The 21,618-nt window shown below is 51.2% G+C and overlaps 3 protein-coding genes across 3 annotated transcripts; all 3 read right to left on the minus strand.

Annotated features, from left to right (window-relative positions):
- Nucleotides 1–5,033: 5,033 nt before the first annotated feature.
- Nucleotides 5,034–5,420, minus strand: LOC135629188 (uncharacterized). The gene has a single exon (XM_065136377.1). The coding sequence runs from the start codon at nucleotides 5,418–5,420 to the stop codon at nucleotides 5,034–5,036; it is 387 nt and encodes a 128-aa protein (XP_064992449.1).
- A 6,280-nt stretch (nucleotides 5,421–11,700) lies between these two features.
- On the minus strand, nucleotides 11,701–13,044 carry LOC135628592 (glutathione S-transferase U17-like). The gene is made up of 2 exons (XM_065135340.1): nucleotides 12,162–13,044; nucleotides 11,701–12,087 (listed from the first exon to the last, which is right to left on the minus strand). Exons 1-2 carry the CDS (start codon nucleotides 12,489–12,491, stop codon nucleotides 11,713–11,715), a joined length of 705 nt encoding a protein of 234 aa, XP_064991412.1. The 5' UTR covers nucleotides 12,492–13,044; the 3' UTR covers nucleotides 11,701–11,712.
- Nucleotides 13,045–18,660: 5,616 nt separating this feature from the next.
- On the minus strand, nucleotides 18,661–19,679 carry LOC135628692 (glutathione S-transferase U17-like). Its single transcript, XM_065135519.1, has 2 exons — nucleotides 19,304–19,679; nucleotides 18,661–19,203 (listed from the first exon to the last, which is right to left on the minus strand). Exons 1-2 carry the CDS (start codon nucleotides 19,628–19,630, stop codon nucleotides 18,850–18,852), a joined length of 681 nt encoding a protein of 226 aa, XP_064991591.1. The 5' UTR covers nucleotides 19,631–19,679; the 3' UTR covers nucleotides 18,661–18,849.
- Nucleotides 19,680–21,618: the final 1,939 nt, after the last annotated feature.

Below are 21,618 nucleotides of genomic sequence, written 5' to 3' on the forward strand. Positions count from 1 at the left end.
GACCTGTTCCTCCTTATGCAGGGCCTCCACTATGCGACGGCCCTGATGGACAGGGTGCGTGATGCAGGCCGGGTTATTGGAGGTCTCGTCGACCGGAACGCCGAGCTCCACCGCCAGATTGCGAAGGTTCGAGCCGGGGCCGGCTCGGAGGCCGTGGCGGCCGCCGAGAAGCGCGCGGCGGATTTTGAGGCGGAGGCGGCGCGCCTTCAGTCGGAGCTCGAGTCCTCCAAGCAGGTGAACGAGGAGCTCCAAAAAATAATGAGGGTTGAGCGGACGAACTCCGCTTGGTGAAGACGGAGGCGAGTGCCCTCAGCAAAAAGCTGGAGGAGGCGAAGGCCGAAGCAAGGACGGCATCGGAGGCACTGGCGGAGGAGGCCCGTCTTCGACCCGCGAAAGACAAGGAGCTCCTCGAAGCATACAAGAAGTCGGAGGGGTTCGAACTCGGGCTGACGCGGATGGGGCGGGTGTCCTTCGAATATGGATACCGAATCGCCACATCCCGTTTCCGCGCTCGCCACCCTGGTCTTGAGGTGGAGGAGGACCCCTTTACTCCTCACCCCGAGGACCAGGGGGTAGACATGCCCGAGGAAGTCCCCTTCGACGACCGCCTGGAGGTCCCCTAGAAGGGTCTTGTATTTTGTTTTGCTAGTTGGTTTTTTTGTAAGTCGGGTCTTGTAAGTTGGCTTGCTTTTTAAATGAAAGAAAACTTTTTTCCTCTCTTGTCTATCATCTCCTTCTCCTTTTCCTGGGCAAAAAGCTTCTTCCCCTCGGACGAAAGACTTCTTCCTCCTTAAACGAAAAGGTTTCTTCGTCTCAGACAAAATTTTTAAGGTTCCAGACATTCCAGGTTCTCGGTAGGGGAGAACCGTTCATTGTCGTGAGCCGATAAGTACCCGGTCGGACTACCTCGGCGACCCGATAAGGTCCCTCCCACTTGGGGGCCAGCTTCCCCCTTGCTCGGGTCGGGTCACTGACCTCGGTCTTTCGTAGGACCAGGTCGTCTAACTTAATCGGTCGGGGTCGTACCTTTCTGTTGTAGACCCTTGCGACGACTTTCTTGTAAGAGAGGGTCTTCAGGTGTGCGTTAGCGCGTCGTTCCTCGAGCACGTCGAGGCTGGCACGAAGTCCCTCGTTCGAGAGTTCCTCGTCATAGCTCCTCGTCCGAAGGGTGGCAAGACAGCTTCAGTTCTGAACGTCAGGCTATACGGGGATTCTCCAGTCGCGGTCTTGGGGGTGGTGCGCAGTGACCATAGTACGCTAGGGAGTTCGTCCATCCAGGTCGATCGAGCTGCGGACACCCTTCTTTTGAGTCCGTCCAAGATGGCCCAATTGGTTACCTCTGCCAGCCCGTTCGTCTGAGGGTGGGCCACCGAGCTGAACCTTAGTTGGATGCCATGACTGGCACAGAACTCCGGGAACCTTCTACCGGCGAACTGAGGTCCGTTATCCATAATAATGGCTTTGGGCAACCCGAACCGAGTCACTAGGTTTCTCCACACGAACTTCTCCTTTGATGTTCCGTGATTGTCGCCAATAGCTCGGCCTCGACCCACGTTGTGAAATAATCCACTCCTACGATGATGTACTTCTGCTGCCCCGAAGCCGGTGGGAAAGGTCCAAGCAGGTCCAAACCCCACTGCACGAATGGCCACGCGCAATCGATGGGGCTGAGCGGGATCGCGGGCGTGTTCTTGGCACGAACCACACCGCTACACGTAGGCTTTCGCGTCCCGGCACATGGTCGGCCAGTAGTAACCTTGGCGGAGTATTTTGTGTGCCAAGGTTCGACCGCCGATGTGTTCTCTGCAGACTCCTTCGTGGATCTCGGCCAGGACCGTCTGGGCTTCGTCAGGCTCCAAGCATCGTAGGAGGGGATAGGTGAAGGACCGCTTATAAAGCCACCCACTCTCCTCGGTGTACCATGCATGTGTACGACGCAGGCGTCGAGCCACAACTTCGTCGTGGGGAAGGGTCCCATCCCGCTTGAAGCGTAGCAGCTCTTGTACCCATATGATCGGCGCGCTGCCAGGGGCCGTAGCCGCTACTTCAACGGCGCGGGCAGGAAGCTCCTCGACCTCCGACCATGCTTCGGGGGTCGGCTTTGACGCAAGCTTAGCTAGCGCGTCGGCTCGCTCGTTCTCCTTCCTCGGAACATTAGATAACGTAAAATAAGGGAACTTGGCAGTCAGGTCCCTTACCCGTGCCAGGTATTTCGCCATGGTTGGGTCCCGAGCTTCGTATCCGCCACTGAGTTGCTCGGCGACAAGCTACGAGTCGGTGAGGACGTGTATAGCAGCCACCTGCATCTTGAGGGCCAGCATGAGTCCTGTGAGGAGCGCCTCGTATTCTGCTTCGTTGTTAGTGGCTTTAAACCTGAAGCGAAGGGAGCGCTCGAACGAGCGTCCATCGGGGGCGAGCAGGACCAGCCCTACGCCGGCACCCTTTGTGCTGGCCGAGCCATCCACGTGTAGGATCCAAGCTTCGGGAGGTTGCTCGAGATCCCCGTTTGCCATCTGAGTTAACTCCGCGATGAAGTCGGCTACCACCTGGGCCTTGACGGCGATCCTGGGCACGTATCTTATATCATATTCGCCGAGCTCCACCGCCCATTTGAGGAGCCGCCCTGCAACATCAAATTTAGATAAGACCTACCGAAGAGGTTGGTCGGTGATCACCTCCACCAGGTGGGCCTGGAAGTAGGGGTGCAACTTCCGAGCTGACAGCACCAGGGCGAGTGCGAGTTTCTCTATCGGCGGGTAATGCTCCTCGGGTCCGCTCAGGACGTGGCTGACGTAGTAGATCGGAAGTTGCTCGTCGGAGCTCTCCTTGATCAGGACGGAACTGACTGCATGTGGGGAGGCCGCTAGGTAGAGACCCAGCTTCTCCCCGGGAGAAACAGAGGCGAGTCGGGGGAGGCTGGCCAGGTGCTGCTTTGTTTGTCTGAAAGCTTCCTCGCACTCCGTCGTCCACTAGAAGTTTTTCGGATTTTTGAGCGCCCTGAAGAAGGGGAGGCAGCGGTCGCCCGACCGGGCGAGGAAGCGAGAGAGGGCGACAAGCCTTCCGTTAAGTTGCTGCAGGTCTTTGATCATCTAGGGTGACTGCATGTCGATGATCGCCTGGACCTTCTCTGGGTTGGCGTCGATTCCTCTTTCATGTATGATGAACCCGAGGAATTTCCCGGAGGTGACGCCGAAGGCGCATTTTGTGGGGTTGAGTCGCATGCCGAACTTGCGTAGTGTGGCGAACGCTTCGGTCAGGTCGGCAAGGTGCGCTCTGGCCTCTTGGCTTTTTACAATCATATCGTCCATGTAAACTTTCATGTTCCTTCCGATCTGATGGGCGAACATCCTATTCACCGTTCTCTAGTACGTGGCCCCGGCGTTTTTCAACCCGAACGACATGACCTTAAAGAAGTACACCCCTTGATCGGTGAGGAAGGTCATATGCTCCCTGTCTTCGGGCGCCATCCTGATCTGGTTGTATCCCGAATAGGCATCCATAAAAGAGAGGCGTGCGTGTCCGGCCGTTGCGTCGACCAATTGGTCGATCTTCGGGAGGGGGTAGCAGTCTTTCGGGCATGCATTGTTGAGACTGGTGTAGTCAACGCACATCCTCCAGCTTCCATTGTGTTTTTTCATGAGGACTACATTGGATAGCCATTGAGGATATCTGGCTTCCTCTATGAAGCCTGCCGCTAAAAGTTGGCCCACCTCTTCACGTATGGCGCGTTGCCGGTCAGGGGCCTGCCGCCTGGGTTTTTGCTTCACCGGGCGAGCGTCAGGTGGGATGTTAAGATGGTGCTGTGTGACCCCTGGATCGACACCCGTCATGTCGGACGGGGACCAAGCAAAAATGTCGGCATTCTCCCGTAGGAGACCGACGAGTTGCTCCCGTTCCCGCTCGGGCAGTTCCGAACCGACCTTGACCGTCTGGTCTGGCCGAGCTTCTTGTAGTGGTATGTCGATGGTGGATCCCCTTGGCTCGGGATGGGGGGCCAGTCTTTTGGTTTCTCGCGGATCCTCCAGTGGTGGCTCGATCTTGGCCCTCTTGTGTAACGACACGGCGGTCAGGTAGCAGCGTCTGGACTCTCGAGGGCTTCCCGTAACTTCCCCGAACCCTGCGTGGGTCGGGAACTTGATGGTTTGGTAGTAGGTTGAGACGACGGCTCTGACTTTGTTGAGGGTCGGCCGACCGAGTATGGCGTTGTAAGCAGTGGGAAGGTCGACCACCAGAAAAGTGGTCATTACGGTCTTCGACCGTGGCGGGGCCCCTAAGGTTAAGGGCAGGGTGATAGCTCCCAGTGGTGATATTGAGTCTCCAGTGAATCCGGTGAGCGCTGAGCACATTGGTTTCATGTTTTCTCTGGCCAAGCCGAGCTTCTGGAAGGTGTCGAAGTAAAGTATGTCGACCGAACTCCCTGTGTCGACCATGATCCTTCTCACCTGCGCGTTGGCTACCCTGGTCGATATCACGAGAGCGTCGTCGTGTTCGGGTTGCTCGGATGCTCCGGTCGGGAATGTAATCTCGGGCTCAGGCCCGTGGTCGGGGGCTTCATCCGAGGCGGCTCGGGCGTACGCCTGTCTTCCCGACATGGAGCCCCCCCCCCATGCGGGACCGCCAGCTATCACGTCGATGTGTCACTCGATGGGGCCTTCCGGGCGTGGCGATAGCTCTCCGTCCGGCCGGAGGTACTGGCCGAGATGACCTCTGCGAATGAGTTCCTCAATTTGCCTTTTAAATTCACGGCACTATTCAGTGTTGTGTCCATGCTGCCAATGGAAGCGGCAATATTTTGAACGGTCCGTGAGCTCTCGTGGGTTCCTCATCGGGTGAGGATCCTTGAGTAGCCCCTTCCCCTTCTCATGGAGGAATATCTCTGTTCGGGATGAATTCAAGGCGGGGAGGGGAGGCCTTGGGTCGGATCTGTCCAACTTGCGCCGGGACGCGACGGGTTGCTACTGTCGGGGCGGCTCCGACTTGACCTTTTTGTGCTCCTCCCGCCTCCCAGCCATCCATGTCTCCGCGGCGATGAACTAGCCAGCGCGCTGAAGCATCTCGGGGACCGCGGCGGGGGGCCGCTCCACGAGAGACCAAAAGAACCTGGAAGGCCGCAGGCCTGTCATGAACACCTGCATCAACAGAGAGGGGTGAGCATCCGATAGTCCCCGAATTTGGGTCATAAAACGGTTCACAAAGTGGGAGAGGGGCTCGTCCTCCCTCTGGTTGAGTCCGAGGAGCAACGCCATGGACGGCTTTGGTCGAGCGTAAGCCAGGAAGTTAAGCTCGAAGTCCTTGGCAAGTTGATCGAAGGAGGCGACGGTCCCGGCCTTCAGGCCGTTGTACCACGCACGGACTGGCCCTCGCAGGATTGTTGGGAATGCCCTGCACATCAAGGCATCAGAAGTCCCGTATAGCGCCATCTGGGCGTGAAAAGCGGCCACGTGGTCCGCTGGGTCAGCGGCGCCGTCATACGCATCTAGCGAGGGAAGGCGGAAATGCGGTAGGATCGCTTGATCTTGTATCTCGGGGGTGAACGGGGATCCTTGCTGTCCGTCTGCCCCGAGCTCTCCTTTTGACTTACGAACTTCTTGTTGTACTTCGTCGAGTCGCTAACTGACGAGGCGCAACTGAGCTCGCAAGGCATTTGTCGAGTCGGCGGATGGAGCCTCGAGCTCGGGGCGGCTCCCGGTGTCTTCTGCCTCTCGGCTCCCGGGCCGGGCTGCCGAGTCTCGAGATGAGGTGGGGAGCTCGGGAAGTGGTGCATGAGTCCGGGCGGGGGTCTCCTGCTGTCGCGAAGGCCGGGTCACGTGCGGGGAAGTCCGCTGGGAGACGATTGGGACGATAGTCTGTACCATGTCTGTAAGAGCTCGGACTTGATGGGCGAGGTCGTGAAAGGCCTCGGATGATATCAGCGATGGGCCGGCGGGAGCGCCGTCGGGAGGTGACAAGCCCGGGTCATTGAACAACCGCTAGTAACGCTCTGATGTTGCGGCGGGGTGTTCATCATGGGATTCACCATGCGGGGGGTGTTCCACCGGGATGGTGATCGTGGGCGGCCCGCCGGCTGCGGGCTCGCCGAAGTGGATTCGCTGATCGCTCGACATTCGGACGGGCCCTCCTTCTAGCGCCAATCTGTTATGGTAAGTAACTTTTTTAGCCGTGACCTCGGGGTCGACGCGGCTGGTTCAGGGGTCTGAATGGTGGGGATCAGGCGTAGCTCCCCTCTGGCTCTTGTGGTGGCCGATCGCGGGGGATCCGGCTGGAAAGTTCCGCGACGTCGGGTGGGGGCAGCTTCGGTTGAGTACCTGCACACAGGCCGGGTCGGCAGCTCGGCCCGACCCCTCCGACGATCAAGTCAGTGATTGGGAGTGGAGTTTTGGATGAAATCCCCCCCTTTCATTTGGAGCCCGGGGGGTATTTATAGGTGAGTTTGATGTTACCTGATGTGCCACCCTACCGGAGCAGGGTTGTACCTCTGATGGCGTCTGTTGTCGTCGTGGGCGTTGTGTGGAAGGCCGAGTTGTCGCAGGGTATGGCAAGCTTCAGTCGGCGCCTTCCCCTGCCTCGGTCGGTCGTGCAGGGTCAGATGATGAGGTTATCTGGGTACGGTGGGTGTGGGCGTACATCCTGTTGGTTTTAATGCTTGCGCCCTGGGGCAGTGTGCCGTCCAGGGGTGGCTGACGTCGTGGGGTATTACGTCAAATCTGTTTTTACCCCTATCAGTTTGCATACGTGATTTTTATATATTTTTTAAATATTTAAATGATTTAAAACCAAAATGATCGCTTCCTAGTTTTCAAAATAAAAAATCGAAACCTAATCACCGAGGACTAAGTCTAATTTGATTTGAAATCGGTGAACTACCGCAAGCCGAATCGAATGGTAATCAAAGACTACCACCAAATGTTTGTACACAAAGCACATAGACCTTCACCTACTTTTTCTTAATGCATTCGTCTTCACCAAACATCTTTTATGCTCTAATTAAAATCTCTTAAACCAATTCAAGAAATAAATGACGCAAACTTGAAATTTGAAAGAGGTAACTGAAAAATCATTACAAGGAAAATAATAAACAAATCAAATATCTGCCCAAGATATCTTGATTTATAAAGAAAATTAAGGATATAATATATATAAGTTACGACCCTTTATTCTCGTACACTCTTCGCTTATGATAATTTGTATTTAGTTTATTTAGTAGCAATCATCTATGACTATTCTACACCGTTTTCTACTTTGTGAGGGTGAGAAAGTTATGACTGAATGGTTATTGTCCATTATCTTTCAATCGTATGTGAGTGAACCAACTGTAACATAATGAATGATAAGATGCATGTATAAATGATTAGGATCAGTTCGCTTCTTTCTAAATGACATTATTATTATGCATGTGCATGGATCATTTGCACGTGCAATACATGATTATTGTAAAAAAAAAAATTTCTTGTAATTAAAATTTGTTAAATTTGTTTATCCTTTGTTGTTGTAATATCTTTGATGTCCGAGTCAACCTGATATTGTCCAAACCCGAAAGCATAAAAGTGTTCTAAGTGGCTCTAAGATGATTCTGGAGTGATTCCGAGGTGGAAAGTCGATCCTCAGAAGCGTCGCCTGCACTAAGACCGACGTCGAGATAAGTTTCCTAACTCGATCCTTCTAACGTTTAAGTTAGTTCGAGATTTTTTTTGGGATATTAGTTTTTATCAAAAAAAAAAGTCCCTTAGCATAATGCTGAGGGTTAGTTTTTATACCTGGTCTATGAAGGGGATAGTCAGCATCTACCCTAACATCTTTCTCTAATGTTTTATCCATGTGGGTTAAGGAAAATATAGGTCCAAACCATCCCATTAGATTGTTGTCCACGTCGATGAGTAAACGGAGGGTGACTGAGATTTTTTCTTTTCACGTCATCTCCACATGACAATAGGTGTCGGATGGTGATCGGCCGCCAACATATTTCTTATTATCCTTCATGCATGTGATAAGATTTCAAGATTAGAATCAAATTTTTTTTGAGAATTTTGCAGGTAATGTAAGGATTTTATTCATCGTTCTTGGTATGAAATATGCCTCCTTCTAATTGTTTCCTCCTTACTATATTCATATTGCACGTACAGTTGGTTTTCATGAACTTTGTTGTAGTTAATATATAATCATTACTTTTAGGGCTTCAAACATGCAATATATTCGTATTGCAAGTCATCTTATTTGTTACAAGATAGCTTACCTACCTGTGTCTATCTATCTTCATTTAATCAAATTATAGTTTGACTGGTTCAATCTTTTTTTATTTTGACTCAAGTCATATAAAAATTTATCCACCTCGGTATAATAATATGTCAAAATTTGAAGATCAGATACCAAATCAACCTTTTATAACTCTATCAATTTTAAGAATCTCTTAGTTCATCTCTTTTCATCTCACACATATTAATAGTTTTATTAAAAAAATATTTTTTAATGTCAATCTAATAAACGAATGCTTTGTAGAAATATTTAGAAGGGAATAAAAAGATATTTAGCTATAGTAAAGGTTCTTTTTAGTGAAATTAGTGTTCATTCAAAAATTTTAGTTTTTTGCAATAAATAAATTTTAAATTTTAAAATAATCAGAATTGACATATCTATATAATTTTAAAATTTTATTATAAATAATTTATATTAATTAATGTATGAAACTCCTCTATATCAATATAGCAATATGTTAGGGGTAACGTCTATCGATCCTCCATAAGAGAATGGTACCATAGTAGATGTGCTAATTACATAAGAGACATTTTTAGCATTCCAAACATAAAAAATTTATATTAAAATTTTTATATTTATAAAAGTAAAATATATAATCTCATTTACCCTAATGTCGTTAACTTTACCAACGGAAGATACAGCACGTGATAGCTTGTGCATGAATGACACGGAAGCGATAGACAAAAAGTAATTTCAATGGTGGTGGCGAACGGTAGCGTCGTAATTTCAATGGTGGTGGTGAACGGTGGCACCATGGGTGGCTATTGTGGTGGTGGTCAGTGACAACGACGTGATGATTAGCCTAGCCGATATCGATTCAAATATCGACGATGAGGAGGAAGAGGAGGTAGAGTGATGAAGCATCTGTGTTGGTAGTGCACCGAAGGAAGAGGAGGGAGGTGAGGCATCTGCATTAGTAGTGCACCACTCTGCCTTTTCTAACGTTGGTTTGCATTTGCGTCGGCACTGGAAGAATAAGAAGAGACAGGTGAGGCATCTACGTCACCGACGACAAAGAGGGAGGAGGAAGAGGAGGCAGGTGAGGTAGAGTGGATACGGTTGATCGTTCTTGAAACACTAGCTAAATTGGCGATTCCCAATCCGAAGGCTAATTGCAATGGAGCAATCCATTGTTTCTTCATCGTCTCACTCATCATATCCATCACTACCATCTTTCTGATCCTTTCCCCCACAACCATGACACTAGAGGTGAGCAGGAAGGAGGATGAGACTTTGTTGTCTCTCCTGTCATCAGATCTATACTGTTTGGGCCTTCATTTTGTGTGGTGATCAATCCTTGTCATTTGATCGAATCCCCTCCGGTTGTGGGTAGAGTTGATTTAGAAGGCAACCACACCATTGTGATCAGGGCATATGTGTTATTTGCATGTCGACTAAAGCTCGAGAGTTTGAAGTAGACACGCCTCTTCACTGAGCTTGCTCGCAACCTCTCCCTCCTTCTCGCTACCCATTACCCCTTCCTTAAATCCACCATGCCACTGGATGAAGTCGCGATCTGAGGATTTTAAGTATGTCGGCAACATAGATGTCTCACTTCCCTCTTCTTCCTTCTTTGACGTCGATGCAAATGTAGAGAAATGTTGGAGGAGAAAGATGAGGCAGAGTGGTGCGACGCCAACACAAATGCCTTACCTCCCTCCTCTTCCTCCTCGTTGTCGATGTTCGAATCAACATCAGCAAAGTTAACTACTATGTTGTTGTCGCTAATCACTACCACAATAGTCACCCACAGTGCCACCATCTGCCATTACCAATGAAATTACCTTTTTGCCCATCGTTTTTACTTTATTCATGCATGTGGTATCACGTGTTGTATCTTCCATCAACAAAGCTAATAACATTAAGGTAAATTGGGTTAAATGTTTCACTTTCATAACTATAGGGATTGTAATATAAATTTTTAAAATATAAAGATCGGGATGCTAAATAGGTCTAACTATAAGGGGTAATATATAATTAGCCTGACATCACTATTGAAATTATCTTTTTACTCATTGTTTTCTTGTTATTCATGCACGTGTCGTCACGTACTATATCTTCTGTTAGTAACACTGATGACATTAGGGTAAATGGGGTTCAATGTGTCACTTTCATAAGGATTTCAATATAATTTTTTGAAGTCTAAAGACAATGATGCTAAGGAGGTCTAACTATAAAAGGTAACATGTAATTAGCCCACCACCATCATTGAAATTACCTTTTTACCTATCGTTTTTGTGTCATTCATGTATATGCTGTCACATATTATATCTTCCATCGATAAAGTCGATGATGTTAAGATAAATGAGATTAAATATTTCACTATCATAATTATAATGATTTCAGTATAAATTTTTTAAGTTTAGATATGAACACTAAAAAAGTCTAACTATATAGAGTAATCTATAATTAGCCCTATAATGGGCCTACTTTGAATAAGAAATAATTAAGCTTATTTAATATTAACTTACCACATTGTTAAGTTTGTCGTCTCGCATAAGTTGTGCAATCCAATGTGTACGAGCTTGGCTTTATCGAGACATAGTATTACTTCGTCCTATATTCCTTGACTACCTGCTTCCCTTTTCTTTCTTCTAATCTCTCTTATGACATTATAATAAATCTAATATTTAATTTGAAAATTTTGATACGTTGATTGAGTTTGTTTAATAAGATAAAATAAATTTATTGTCTAACACAACTATATTCGTCTTCCTCTTCCAATGATTTTTTATATATTTTACCTAAAATAATATTTATTGTTGGGCATGTATCTGACGTTGTCTCTCTAATTAGGTTTTATGATACACTTTGTTTTCACTTTAATGAAAATATCTTTCCGCACCACCCTTGCTCTTAGCTACGAACAAATTATTGCCACCACCATCGCCACCTTGCTCTCAAGTAGCCGCCTCCTCCGCCTTCGTCATTATTATCCCGTCTCTTCTCATTAGTGACAAGGAGCTCTTCCTCTTCACCACTGTCGCCCCTTCTGCTTTTGGCAACCAATGGAGAGCGAGGTGGTAGTGACGACATTGGTTAGCGAGGTGGTAGTGACGATTTGATAGTAGTGACACAAAAAAGTATAACGAAGGTTGTAACAAAAACAGAATAGATAATTAGTCGAGGGCAAGATGATAGCAATAGTGTTGAGAGTCACGAGGGAGTGGAAGGTCATAGAGGAGGCATGGATGATATGCCAAAACAAGTATTTTTATAAAATAACAAAAAGAATTACATCATCATATAAAAGTTTAATGTAATAACATTTTTTATAAAATATCGAATTTATTTCAAACACATGTTTACTGTCAAAGAAATCCTTCGTTAATAAGCGTAATATATTATTCAAAACACAATATATATATATATATATATATATATATATATATATATATATATATATATATATATATATATATATATATATATATATATATAAATGGCCATCTTAAAGGTTTTTTAGTTTGCCGGAGGAGTTTTGGCACTAGCGGCACGCTTCCTAACGAACTCCGCTAACCTCTCTGGCTCCGGCATCACCGCCTTCACTGCCTCGTGGGCGCAGAACCTCTCCGCCCACCTCGCAAGCAGAGGCATCTTCTCCTCGTCGATGAACTTCACACCACTAGTCTTCTCCATCACCTTCAGCCACCCCAGGAAGCACCCCAAGGCGATGTCGACGTATCCGATGTCGTCCCCTCCGAAGAATCCGTTTCCTTTGCTCAGTCTCCCGAATACCTCATCCAGTAGCTTCAGCCCCGCGATCACCTGCCCCGCTGCTTCCCCCTTGGCCTCCTCCGTCTGCGCCTTCGATAACGCAGCCCCCGATGGGTTCAACTGCGATGCAGTAAGGATACCGGAGAGAGCGCGCTCGCCACCTTAAAGCTCCCGTCTGTGATCAGCATGAGTACCTTGTCATCGATGTACGCGGCCCAGAACCGGTGGAGAGCGCGCTCGTAGGGGTCGGCCGGCAAGATGGCACGGCCGGCGCCGGGCCAGGCCTCGTCGACGTACTCCACGATGATCATTGACTCGCAGATGGGCTTGCCGTGGTGGAGGAGGACGGGGATTTTCTTGTATACGGGGTTGGATCTCAGAAGCAGCTCACTCTTCTCCCCAGACTTCTCGTGCAGGAACTCGTACTCCACCCCCTTCAGGTTCAGCGCGATCCTCGCATGCAGCACGAACGGGCCCGGCCATGTCCCGATCAGCTTCACCTCTACTCCCTCTGCCGTTGCCATGGATCTCCGAGTTGAGAGGCAGCCACACTCGGGTTCGCCCTTGTAGGGAGAGCTTCTTGCAGAGCAAGGCAAGGCGTTGACTAATGGCTAATGGAAGACTCAACACCTCCCCGAACTGTTGAAAATGTTTTTTTAGACGAACTGTCTCACCGAATCAAGTTTGACGTCGCCTCCATGCATCGACCCTTCACATCGCTACGTCAACGCACCAATGAGAAGAAACTCTGCGATGAAATCTTGGAAGACCGACAGCAATCTGCCACTACTTTCTCACAGAAATCTTCTTCCACTTGCAATATTTAGGATCTTCTGCGGCGTGCTGTTCCTTTTTTACTAGAAGAAAGATGGAGATTAGTCTCCTACTTTGTCGAAATCAGTTGAAGGACAGATAGAACAGGAGAAAGAGTTGACAAAAAGATTACCGAGTCGCCTGCGACACTGTGTGGCTGCTGAAAGATGTATTTGTTGCGTTCATTCATTCCACATAAACCACAAGCCGAGCAGAGTTCAACCAATCCATATTCAACTTGTTTGCACAATTAATCCAAAGGCAGCAAATGCAAGTGCTGTGTGCTTTTACCCAAAGGCAGGCATTAGGATGAGTAGTGAAAGAACTTTGATGGGAGAACATAGAGGATAAAGCTTCATATTCTATCCAGTTATCCTTCCAAACTCTTACTGATCCACCATTGCTGATCTCAAAACTTATGGAGGTCACGAAAGCATCCTCAATGACATCCCAATTCATGAAAATGGGTAGTGTTATGGTAAATAACATTTTTAGTCGTGGCCTCGGGGCCGACGCGGCTTGTTCGGGGGTCCGAATGGCGGAGATCTTGCACGGCGTTCCTCGAGCCCGCTGGGGTGGCCGGTTACGATGGTCCGGGCGTTCCGTCTGGGGGGGAGCTCCGCAGCAGCGTCAGGGAGGAGGAGGCGACCTCGTCTCGCACCTGCACACAGGTCGGGTCGGAAGCTCGGCCCGACCCCTCCGACGATCAGGTCAGTGATGTGGAGAGGATGGTGGAAGAGGGTGTGCCCCCCTACAGGTGTTGTGTGTGAGTTCCCTCCCTATTCGTTTAGAACTCTGGGGTATTTGTAGTTGGGTTTGATGTTACCTGACATGCCCGCTTGCAGGGGCAGGGCCATACCTCTGATGGCGTCTAACATTACCGCTGGGGTAGCGTGGAGAACCGGGTTGCTGCAGGGTATGGGCATGCCTCGATCGACGTGCTCCTTTGCCTCGGTTGAGCGCACGGAGTCAAATGCTGAGGTTGTTGGCTGAGAGCTGGTGACGTGGGCGTGCATCAAGTCGGCATTAATGCTTGCTTCCTCAGGCAGAGCGTCCACCTGGCGTGGCTGACGTCGTGGCATCTGTTGCCATTTTTTCCTTTATCATATTCCCTTCCCCCCCCCCCCCGAAAGGAGCTATGCGTTGGTTGTCACGCAAGGGGAGTCCGATGCATGGCTTCTGTCTTCAGGTGGGCTGGCCGTGCGGACGCAGTTTCGGGGAGTATGGAGCCACGGAGCACAACGCAGGTGTCCTGGGTGGCGTAGAGCCAAAGAGCCGAGGAGCGCGACGTGGGCGGGCTAGCCGCGCAGGTGTGTCCTGGGTGGCGTAAAGCTGAAGAGCCGAAGAGCCGAGGAGCACGACACAGGCGGGCTGGCCGCGTAGGTGTGTCCTAGGTGGCGTAAAGCCAAAGAGCCGAGGAGCACGACGGAGGCGGGCTGGCCTCGCAGGCGTGTCCTGGGTGGCGTAAAGTCGAAGAGCCAAGGAGCACGACGCAAGCGGGCTGGCCGCGCAGGCGTGTCCTGGGTGGCGTAAAGCCGAAGAGCCGAGGAGCACGACGCAGGCGGGCTGGTCGCGCAAGTGTGTCCTAGGTGGCGTAAAGCCGAAGAGCCAAGGGAGCACGACGGAGGCGGGCTGGCCGCGCAGGCGTGTCCTGGGTGGCGTAAAGCCGAAGAGCCGAGGAGCACGACGCAGGCGGGTTGGCCGCGCAGGCATGTCCTAGGTGGCGTAAAGCCGAAGAGCCGAGGAGCACGACGGAGGCGGGCTGGCCTCGCAAGCGTGTCCTAGGTGGCGTAAAGCCGAAGAGCCGAGGAGCATGACGCAGGCGAGCTGGCCGCGCAGGCGTGTCCTGGGTGGCGTAAAGCCGAAGAGCCGAGGAGCACGACTAAGGCGGGCTGGCCGCGCAGGCATGTCCTGGGTGGCGTAAAGCCGAAGAGCCGAGGAGCACGACGCAGGCGGGCTGGCCGCGCAGGCGTGTCCTGGGTGGCGTAAAGCCGAAGAGCCGAGGAGCACGACGCAGGCGGGCTGGCCGCGCAGGCGTTTCCTGGGTAGCGTAAAGCCGAAGAGCCGAGGAGCACGATGGAGGCGGGCTGGCCTCGCAGGCGTGTCCTGGGTGGCGTAAAGCCGAAGAGTCGAGGAGCACGACGCAGGCGGGCTGGCCGCGTAGGCGTGTCTTGGGTGGCGTAAAGCCAAAGAGCCGAGGAGCACGACGCAGGCGGACTGGCCGCGCAGGTGTGTCCTGGGTGGCGTAAAGCCGAAGAGCCGAGGAGCACGACGGAGGCGGGCTGATTGCGCAGGCGTGTCCTGGGTGGCGTAAAGGCGAAGAGCCGAGGAGCACGACGCAGGCGGGCTGGCCGCGCAGGCATGTCCTGGGTGGCGTAAAGCCGAAGAGCCGAGGAGCACGACGCAGGCGGGATGGCTGCGCAGGCGTGTCCTGGGTGGCGTAAAGCCGAAGAGCCGAGGAGCACGACGCAGGCGGGCTGGCCGCGCAGGTGTGTCCTGGGTGGCGTAAAGCCGAAGAGCCTAAGAGCACGACGGAGGCGAGCTGGCCGCGCAGGCGTCGCTCAGGCGGGCAGGCTGCGCTGAGGTGGGCTCGGGAGTGTATGGCCGAGAAGCTCGGCACAGGCAGGCTGCGGCCGAGAGACTTGACCCAGGTGGGCAAGCCGCCCCGAGATGGACTCGGCATTGAATATGGCCGAGGAGTTCGGCGCAGGCAGGCTGGCCGCGCAAGCGTGTCTCGAGGAGTATGGAGCCGAGGGGCACGCAGCAGGCGAGTTGGACGCGCTGGTGTGTCTCGGGAACACGGAGCCAAGGAGCACGACGCAGGCGGGCTAGTCGCGCAGGTGTGTCTCGGGGATGATGGGAGCGAGGAGCACGATGCAGGCGGGCAGGCCGCGCAAGTGTGGTCTCGGGCATCATGTTGCCAAGGAGCACGACGCAGGCAAGCAGACCGCGCAGGCATGGTCGCGAGGGCCATACGGCCGAGTAGCATGACGTAGGCGGGCAGGACGCGCGGACGTGGTCTCGGGCACCATGCGGCCGAGTAGCACGACACAGGCGGACAGGCCGCACCGAGGTGGATCTCTGCAGAGGGCGGTCGAGGTGCTCGGCGCAGGCAGGCTGCGACCGAGGAGCTCTCGGGCAGGCTGTGGCCAAGGTGCTCAGTGCAGGCAGGCTGCGACCGAGGAGCTCTCGGGCAGGCTGTGGCCGAGGAGCTACTTAGGTGGGCAGGCCGCACCGAGGTGGATCTCGGCAGTGTGCGGCCGAGGTGCTCGGCGCAGGCAAGCTGCGACCGAGGAGCTCTCGGGCAAGCTGTGGCCGAGGAGCTACTTTGGCGGGCAGGCCGCACCGAGGTGGATCTCGGCAGTGTGCGGCCGAGGTGCTCGGCACAGGCAAGCTACGACCGAGGAGCTCTCGGGCAGGCCACGCAAAGGTCTCGAACCGGCTGTGGTCGAGGAGCAGAGGACCCGAGGGGTTACCTAAGCGGGCTGCGCCGTCAGCCGAGCAACCGAGGCGGGTGGCCGCGCATGGGGCCGAGGAGATGGCCTCGGGCGTTATGCGGCCGAGGGAGTGGTCCCGGGCATTATGCGGCCGAGGAGCTCGGTGCAGGCGAGTTGCGACCGTGGGATGCAACTCAGGTGGGCTGGCCGACCCGAGGTTGGTTCGGCAGTCTTTGGCCGAGGAGCTCGGTGCAAGCGAGCTGCGACCGAGGGATGTAGCTCAGGTGGGCAGGCCGACCCGAGGTTGGTTCGGCAGTCTTTGGCCGAGGAGCTTGGTGAAGGCGAGCTGCGACCGAGGGATGCAACTCAGGTGGGCAGGCCGATCCGAGGTTGATTCGGCAGTCTTTGGCCGAGGAGCTCGGTGCAGGCGAGCTGCGACCGAGCCGTGTAGATTCGAAAGATTTCATGCCATGAGCCGAGAGGGGGTCTGGTAGATACTGGACCTTGGCTCGAAAAAGGCTGAAGTAGGGCTTGGATTTCCTTTCATGAGGACTACATGGGGTAGCCACCGCGGGTGCCTGACCTCCGTCACGGAGCTCGCGGTCGGGGGCCGTCCCTTCTCCTCATGGCCGCCCAGGCTTCAGCGGCGATGTACCGGTTAGTGCACTAGAGCATCTCTGGCACCATGGTGGGAAGTTGCTCCGCGAGGGACCAGAGGAATCTGGACGGTCGCAGGCCGATCATGAATGCCTGCACTAACAGAGAGGGGTGAGCATTCGGCAGGCCCCGGATTTGCGTGGCAAAGCGATCCACAAAGTGAGAGAGGGACTCGTCTTCCTTTTGTTTGAGTCCGAGGAGCAGTGCCACGGACGGCTTTGGTCGAACATAGGCCAAGAAGTTGAGCTCGAAGTCTCGGGCGAGCTGGTCAAAGGAGGTGATGGTCCCGGCCTTCAGCCCGCTGTACCATGCGCGAACCTGCCCCCTCAAAGTTGTCGGGAACGCCCTGCACATCAAGGCGTCAGAAGTCCCATATAGCGCCGTTTGGGCACGAAAGGCGGCTATGTGGTCCGCGGGGTCGGTGGCGCCGTCATAGGCGTCCAGTGAAGGGAGCCGGAAATGCGGTGGAATCACTTGATCTTGTATCTCGGGCGCAAACGAGGATCATTGGTGTTTGTCCGCCCCGAGCTCTCCCTTTGCCCTGTGAACCTCCTGTTGTACTTCGTCGAGGCGTTGACTAACAAGGCGCAACTGGGCTCACAGGTCGTTCGTCGAGTCCACAGACAGCGCCTCGGGTTCCGGGCGAGTCACCGGATTTTCCATCCCTCGGTTCCCGGGTTGGGCTGATCCATTCCGAGGCGAAGAGGCGAGCTCGGGAAGTGGTGAATGAGTCTGAGCGGGGGCCCTCTGCTGTTGCAAAGGCCGGATCATATGCGGGGGCGTCGGTCGGGAGACGAGCGGGATGATAGTTTGCATCACGCCCGTTAGAGCTCGAACTTGATGAGCGAGGTCGTGAAAGGCCTCGAGCAATACTGTCGACGGGCCGACGGGGGCGTCGGGTGGCGATAAACCTGGGTCGTTGAACAACCACCAGTAGCGTTCCGACGTTGCGGCGGGGCGTTCGCCTCGGGATTCATCACGCAAGGGATGTTCTCTCGGGGTGCTGATCGCGGGCAATCCGGCAGCTACGGGTTCGTCAGAGTGGGTCTGCTGATCACTCGACATTCGGACGGCCCTCCTTCTAGCGCCAATCTGTTATGGTAAATAACTTTTTTAGCCGTGGCCTCGGGGCCGACGCGGCTTGTTCGGGGGTCCGAATGGCGGAGATCTTGCACGGCGTTCCTCGAGCCCGCTGGGGTGGCCGGTTACGATGGTCCGGGCGTTCCGTCAGGGGGGAGCTCCGCAGCAGTGTCAAGGAGGAGGAGGCGACCTCGTCTCGCACCTGCACACAGGTCGGGTCGGAAGCTCGGCCCGACCCCTCCGACGATCAGGTCAGTGATGTGGAGAGGATGGTGGAAGAGGGTGTGCCCCCCTACAGGTGTTGTGTGTGAGTTCCCTCCCTATTCGTTTAGAACTCTGGGGTATTTGTAGTTGGGTTTGATGTTATCTGACGTGCCCGCTTGCAGGGGCAGGGTCATACCTCTAATGGCGTCTAACATTATCGCTGGGGTAGCGTGGAGAACCGGGTTGCTGCAGGGTATGGGCACGCCTCGATCGACGTGCTCCTTTGCCTCGGTTGAGCGTGCGGAGTCAAATGCTGAGGTTGTTGGCTGAGAGCTGGTGACGTGGGCGCGCATTAAATCGGCATTAATGCTTGCTTCCTAGGAAGAGCGTCCACCTGGCTGACGTCGTGGCATCTGTCGTCATTTTTTCCCTTATCAGGTAGTTATGTGCTGACGATAATATACGAGAACAAAAAAGTCAAAGCAACCTTGGAGATCGCCCATCGAATCCAACACAATGGTATCCTTTATTGATCACCGACACGACATCATGAGCAAACACAAAAAGGCCACCTCACAGAAAACTACGGTCGGTGACATTATTCTCCAAGGATTTCACCACAACAGCGAGATCCTTAAGCCACTCCAAGTGACAACCACGATTCCTTGTCTTTAATTTCAGGAGACTCCTTCTATTTCCCCAGACGCATCATGGCGTACTCCATCAGCTTCTCCGTCTCCGGCATCACCTCCTTCACGGCCTCGTGGTTGCAGAACCTCTCCGCCCAAACCGCGAGCAGAGGCGTCTTCTCCTCGTCGAACAACTTGAGGCCGGTCATCTGCTCGATCACCTTCGCCCACCCCAGGTGGGCGCCGAGGGCGATGTCGACGTAGCCGATGGTGTCCCCGCCGAAGAAGGCTTTGCCTTTGCTCAGCTTCTCGAACGCCTCCTCGAGCAGCCTCAGCCCGGCCCGCGCTTGCTCCGCGGATTCGGCCTTGGCCTCCTCTGTTTCAGCCTTTGCGATGCCGAACATTGACGGGAACCACTGCGTGCAGAGGATTCAGTCATCATCATTCATGTTGATGATCGTAGAAAATTTATATACCAAGAAAACAGAGGTCAGAAATTGATGGAGGCATGCGAACCTTGTCGTCGATGTAGACGGCCCAGAAGCGGTGGAGGGCGCGCTCGTACGGGTCGGCCGGCAAGATGGCGTGGCCGGAATTAGCCCAGGCCCCGTCGACGTACTCCACGATGATCATCGACTCGCAGACGGGCTTGTCGTGGTGGAGGAGGACGGGGATTTTCTTGTACACAGGGTTGGATCTCAGAAGCAGCTCGCTCTTCTCCCCGAACTTCTCCTGTAGGAACTCGTACTCCACCCCCTTCAGGTTGAGGGCGACCCTCGGGCGCAGCACGAACCGGCTCGGCCACGCCCCGATCAGCCTCACTTCTCCTGCCGCCGCTGCCATTGTCTTCTTCTTCTTCTTCTCCCTTCTTCGGTATGAGAGGCAGCAACGCCTGGGCTTCGTTCGTATATATAATAAAGGTTGATGCTTCTTGGAAGCTGCTGTCCTGCTTCTTGGGCAACAAGGCAGCGATGAATTGCTATAGAAATAAAGCGTGCGTCTTCAGTGACGACGCACGGAGTCTCCGTATTCCTTGGTGGCGCAAGCGATGTCGCCATAATTGACGGATTCATTGGCAGGGAGTCAGATCCGACATAAAATTTTGTTTCTATCGACACTGAAGAACCTTTGACTCCCTGTTTGACCAAAGGGCACCTATATATATATATATATATATATATATATATATATATATATATATGCACACGATGACTACGGAATCAAATTTCTTTATAATCAACCATCTATCAAGTCTATTAAAATATTGACGAATATTATAATGTCATATCAGCAGCAGGAGAACAGCTGCAGCGCACGGCCCACAAGATATCTTGATTTATAAAAAAATTAAGAATATTATATATATATATATGTATATATATATATATACACATATATATATTCATATATATATACACACATATATATATATATATACATACATATACATATATATATACATATACATATACATATACATATACATATACATATACATATACATATACATATACATATATATATACATATATATATACATATATATATATACATATATATATATATATACATATACATATATATAAGTTACAACCCTTTATTCTCGTACACTCTTCGCTTATGATAATTTGTATTTCGTTTATTTAGTAGCAATCATCTATGACTATTCTACACCGTTTTCTACTTTGTGAGGGTGAGAAAGTTATGAGTATCAAATTATATATTCCTTACTTTCCAAAGTCTCCTTTTTATTTGCATTAACCATCAAACTCCATGACTGGATGGTTATTGTCCATTATCTTTCAATAGTATGTGAGTGAACCAACCGTAACATAATGAATGATAAGATGCATGTATAAATGATTAGGATCAGTTCGCTTCTTTCTAAATGACATTTTTATTTGCATGTGCATGGATCATTTGTGCGTGCAATACATGATTACTGTAAAATCTTTTTTTTCTTGTAATTAAAACATGTTAAATTTGCTTGTCCTTTGTTAGGGGATTTCGTCGTCGACGTCCGAGTTAACCCGATATTGTTCAAACCCAAAAATATAAGAGTATAGGTGATTCTGGAGTTGCTCCGAAGTGTCACATGTACTAAGACCAATGTCGAGAGAAGTTTCCTGACTTGGTTCCTCTAATATTCAAGTTTTCTGACTTGGTTCATCCAACATTCAAATTAGTTTGAGGTTCTTTTTGGATATTGATTTTTCTCAAAAACAAAAAAAATCCATCGGGATTATGCCGAAAGTTAGCTTTTATTCTTTATCTATAGAGGGGATAGTTTGCATCTACCCCAATGTCATCCTTTAATGTTTTGTCCATAGAGAGACAGGCCCAAACTACCTCCATTGTATTATTGTGCACAGAGCAAAGAGGGTGACTAAGATCTTTTCTTTCTACGTTATCTCCGCGTAGTGATAGATGTCCGATGGTAATTGTAAGGGTTTTGTTAATCTTCCTTCATGCATGTGAGATTTCAAGATTATTTTTTGAGAATTTTGCAGGTAATGTAAGGGTTTTGTTCATCTTCTTGGTATGAAATATGCCTCCTAATTGTGCCCTCGTTACTATATTCATATTGCACGTACAGTTGGTTTTCATAAACTTTGTTGTAGTTAATATATAATCTTTACTTGGCTTCAAACATGCAATATATTCGTATTGCAAGTTCATCTTTTTTATTACAAGATAGTTTACCCACCTGTGTCTATCTATCGTGGGAAAATTCATCTTCATTTAATCAAATTATAGTTTGACTGATTCAATCTTTTTTTATTTTGACTGTCATATAAAAATTTGTCCACCTCGGTCTAATAATATGTCAA

Source organism: Musa acuminata, chromosome BXJ3-1, assembly GCF_036884655.1.
Source record: "Musa acuminata AAA Group cultivar baxijiao chromosome BXJ3-1, Cavendish_Baxijiao_AAA, whole genome shotgun sequence".
In the NCBI taxonomy this organism is placed as follows: domain Eukaryota; kingdom Viridiplantae; phylum Streptophyta; class Magnoliopsida; order Zingiberales; family Musaceae; genus Musa; species Musa acuminata.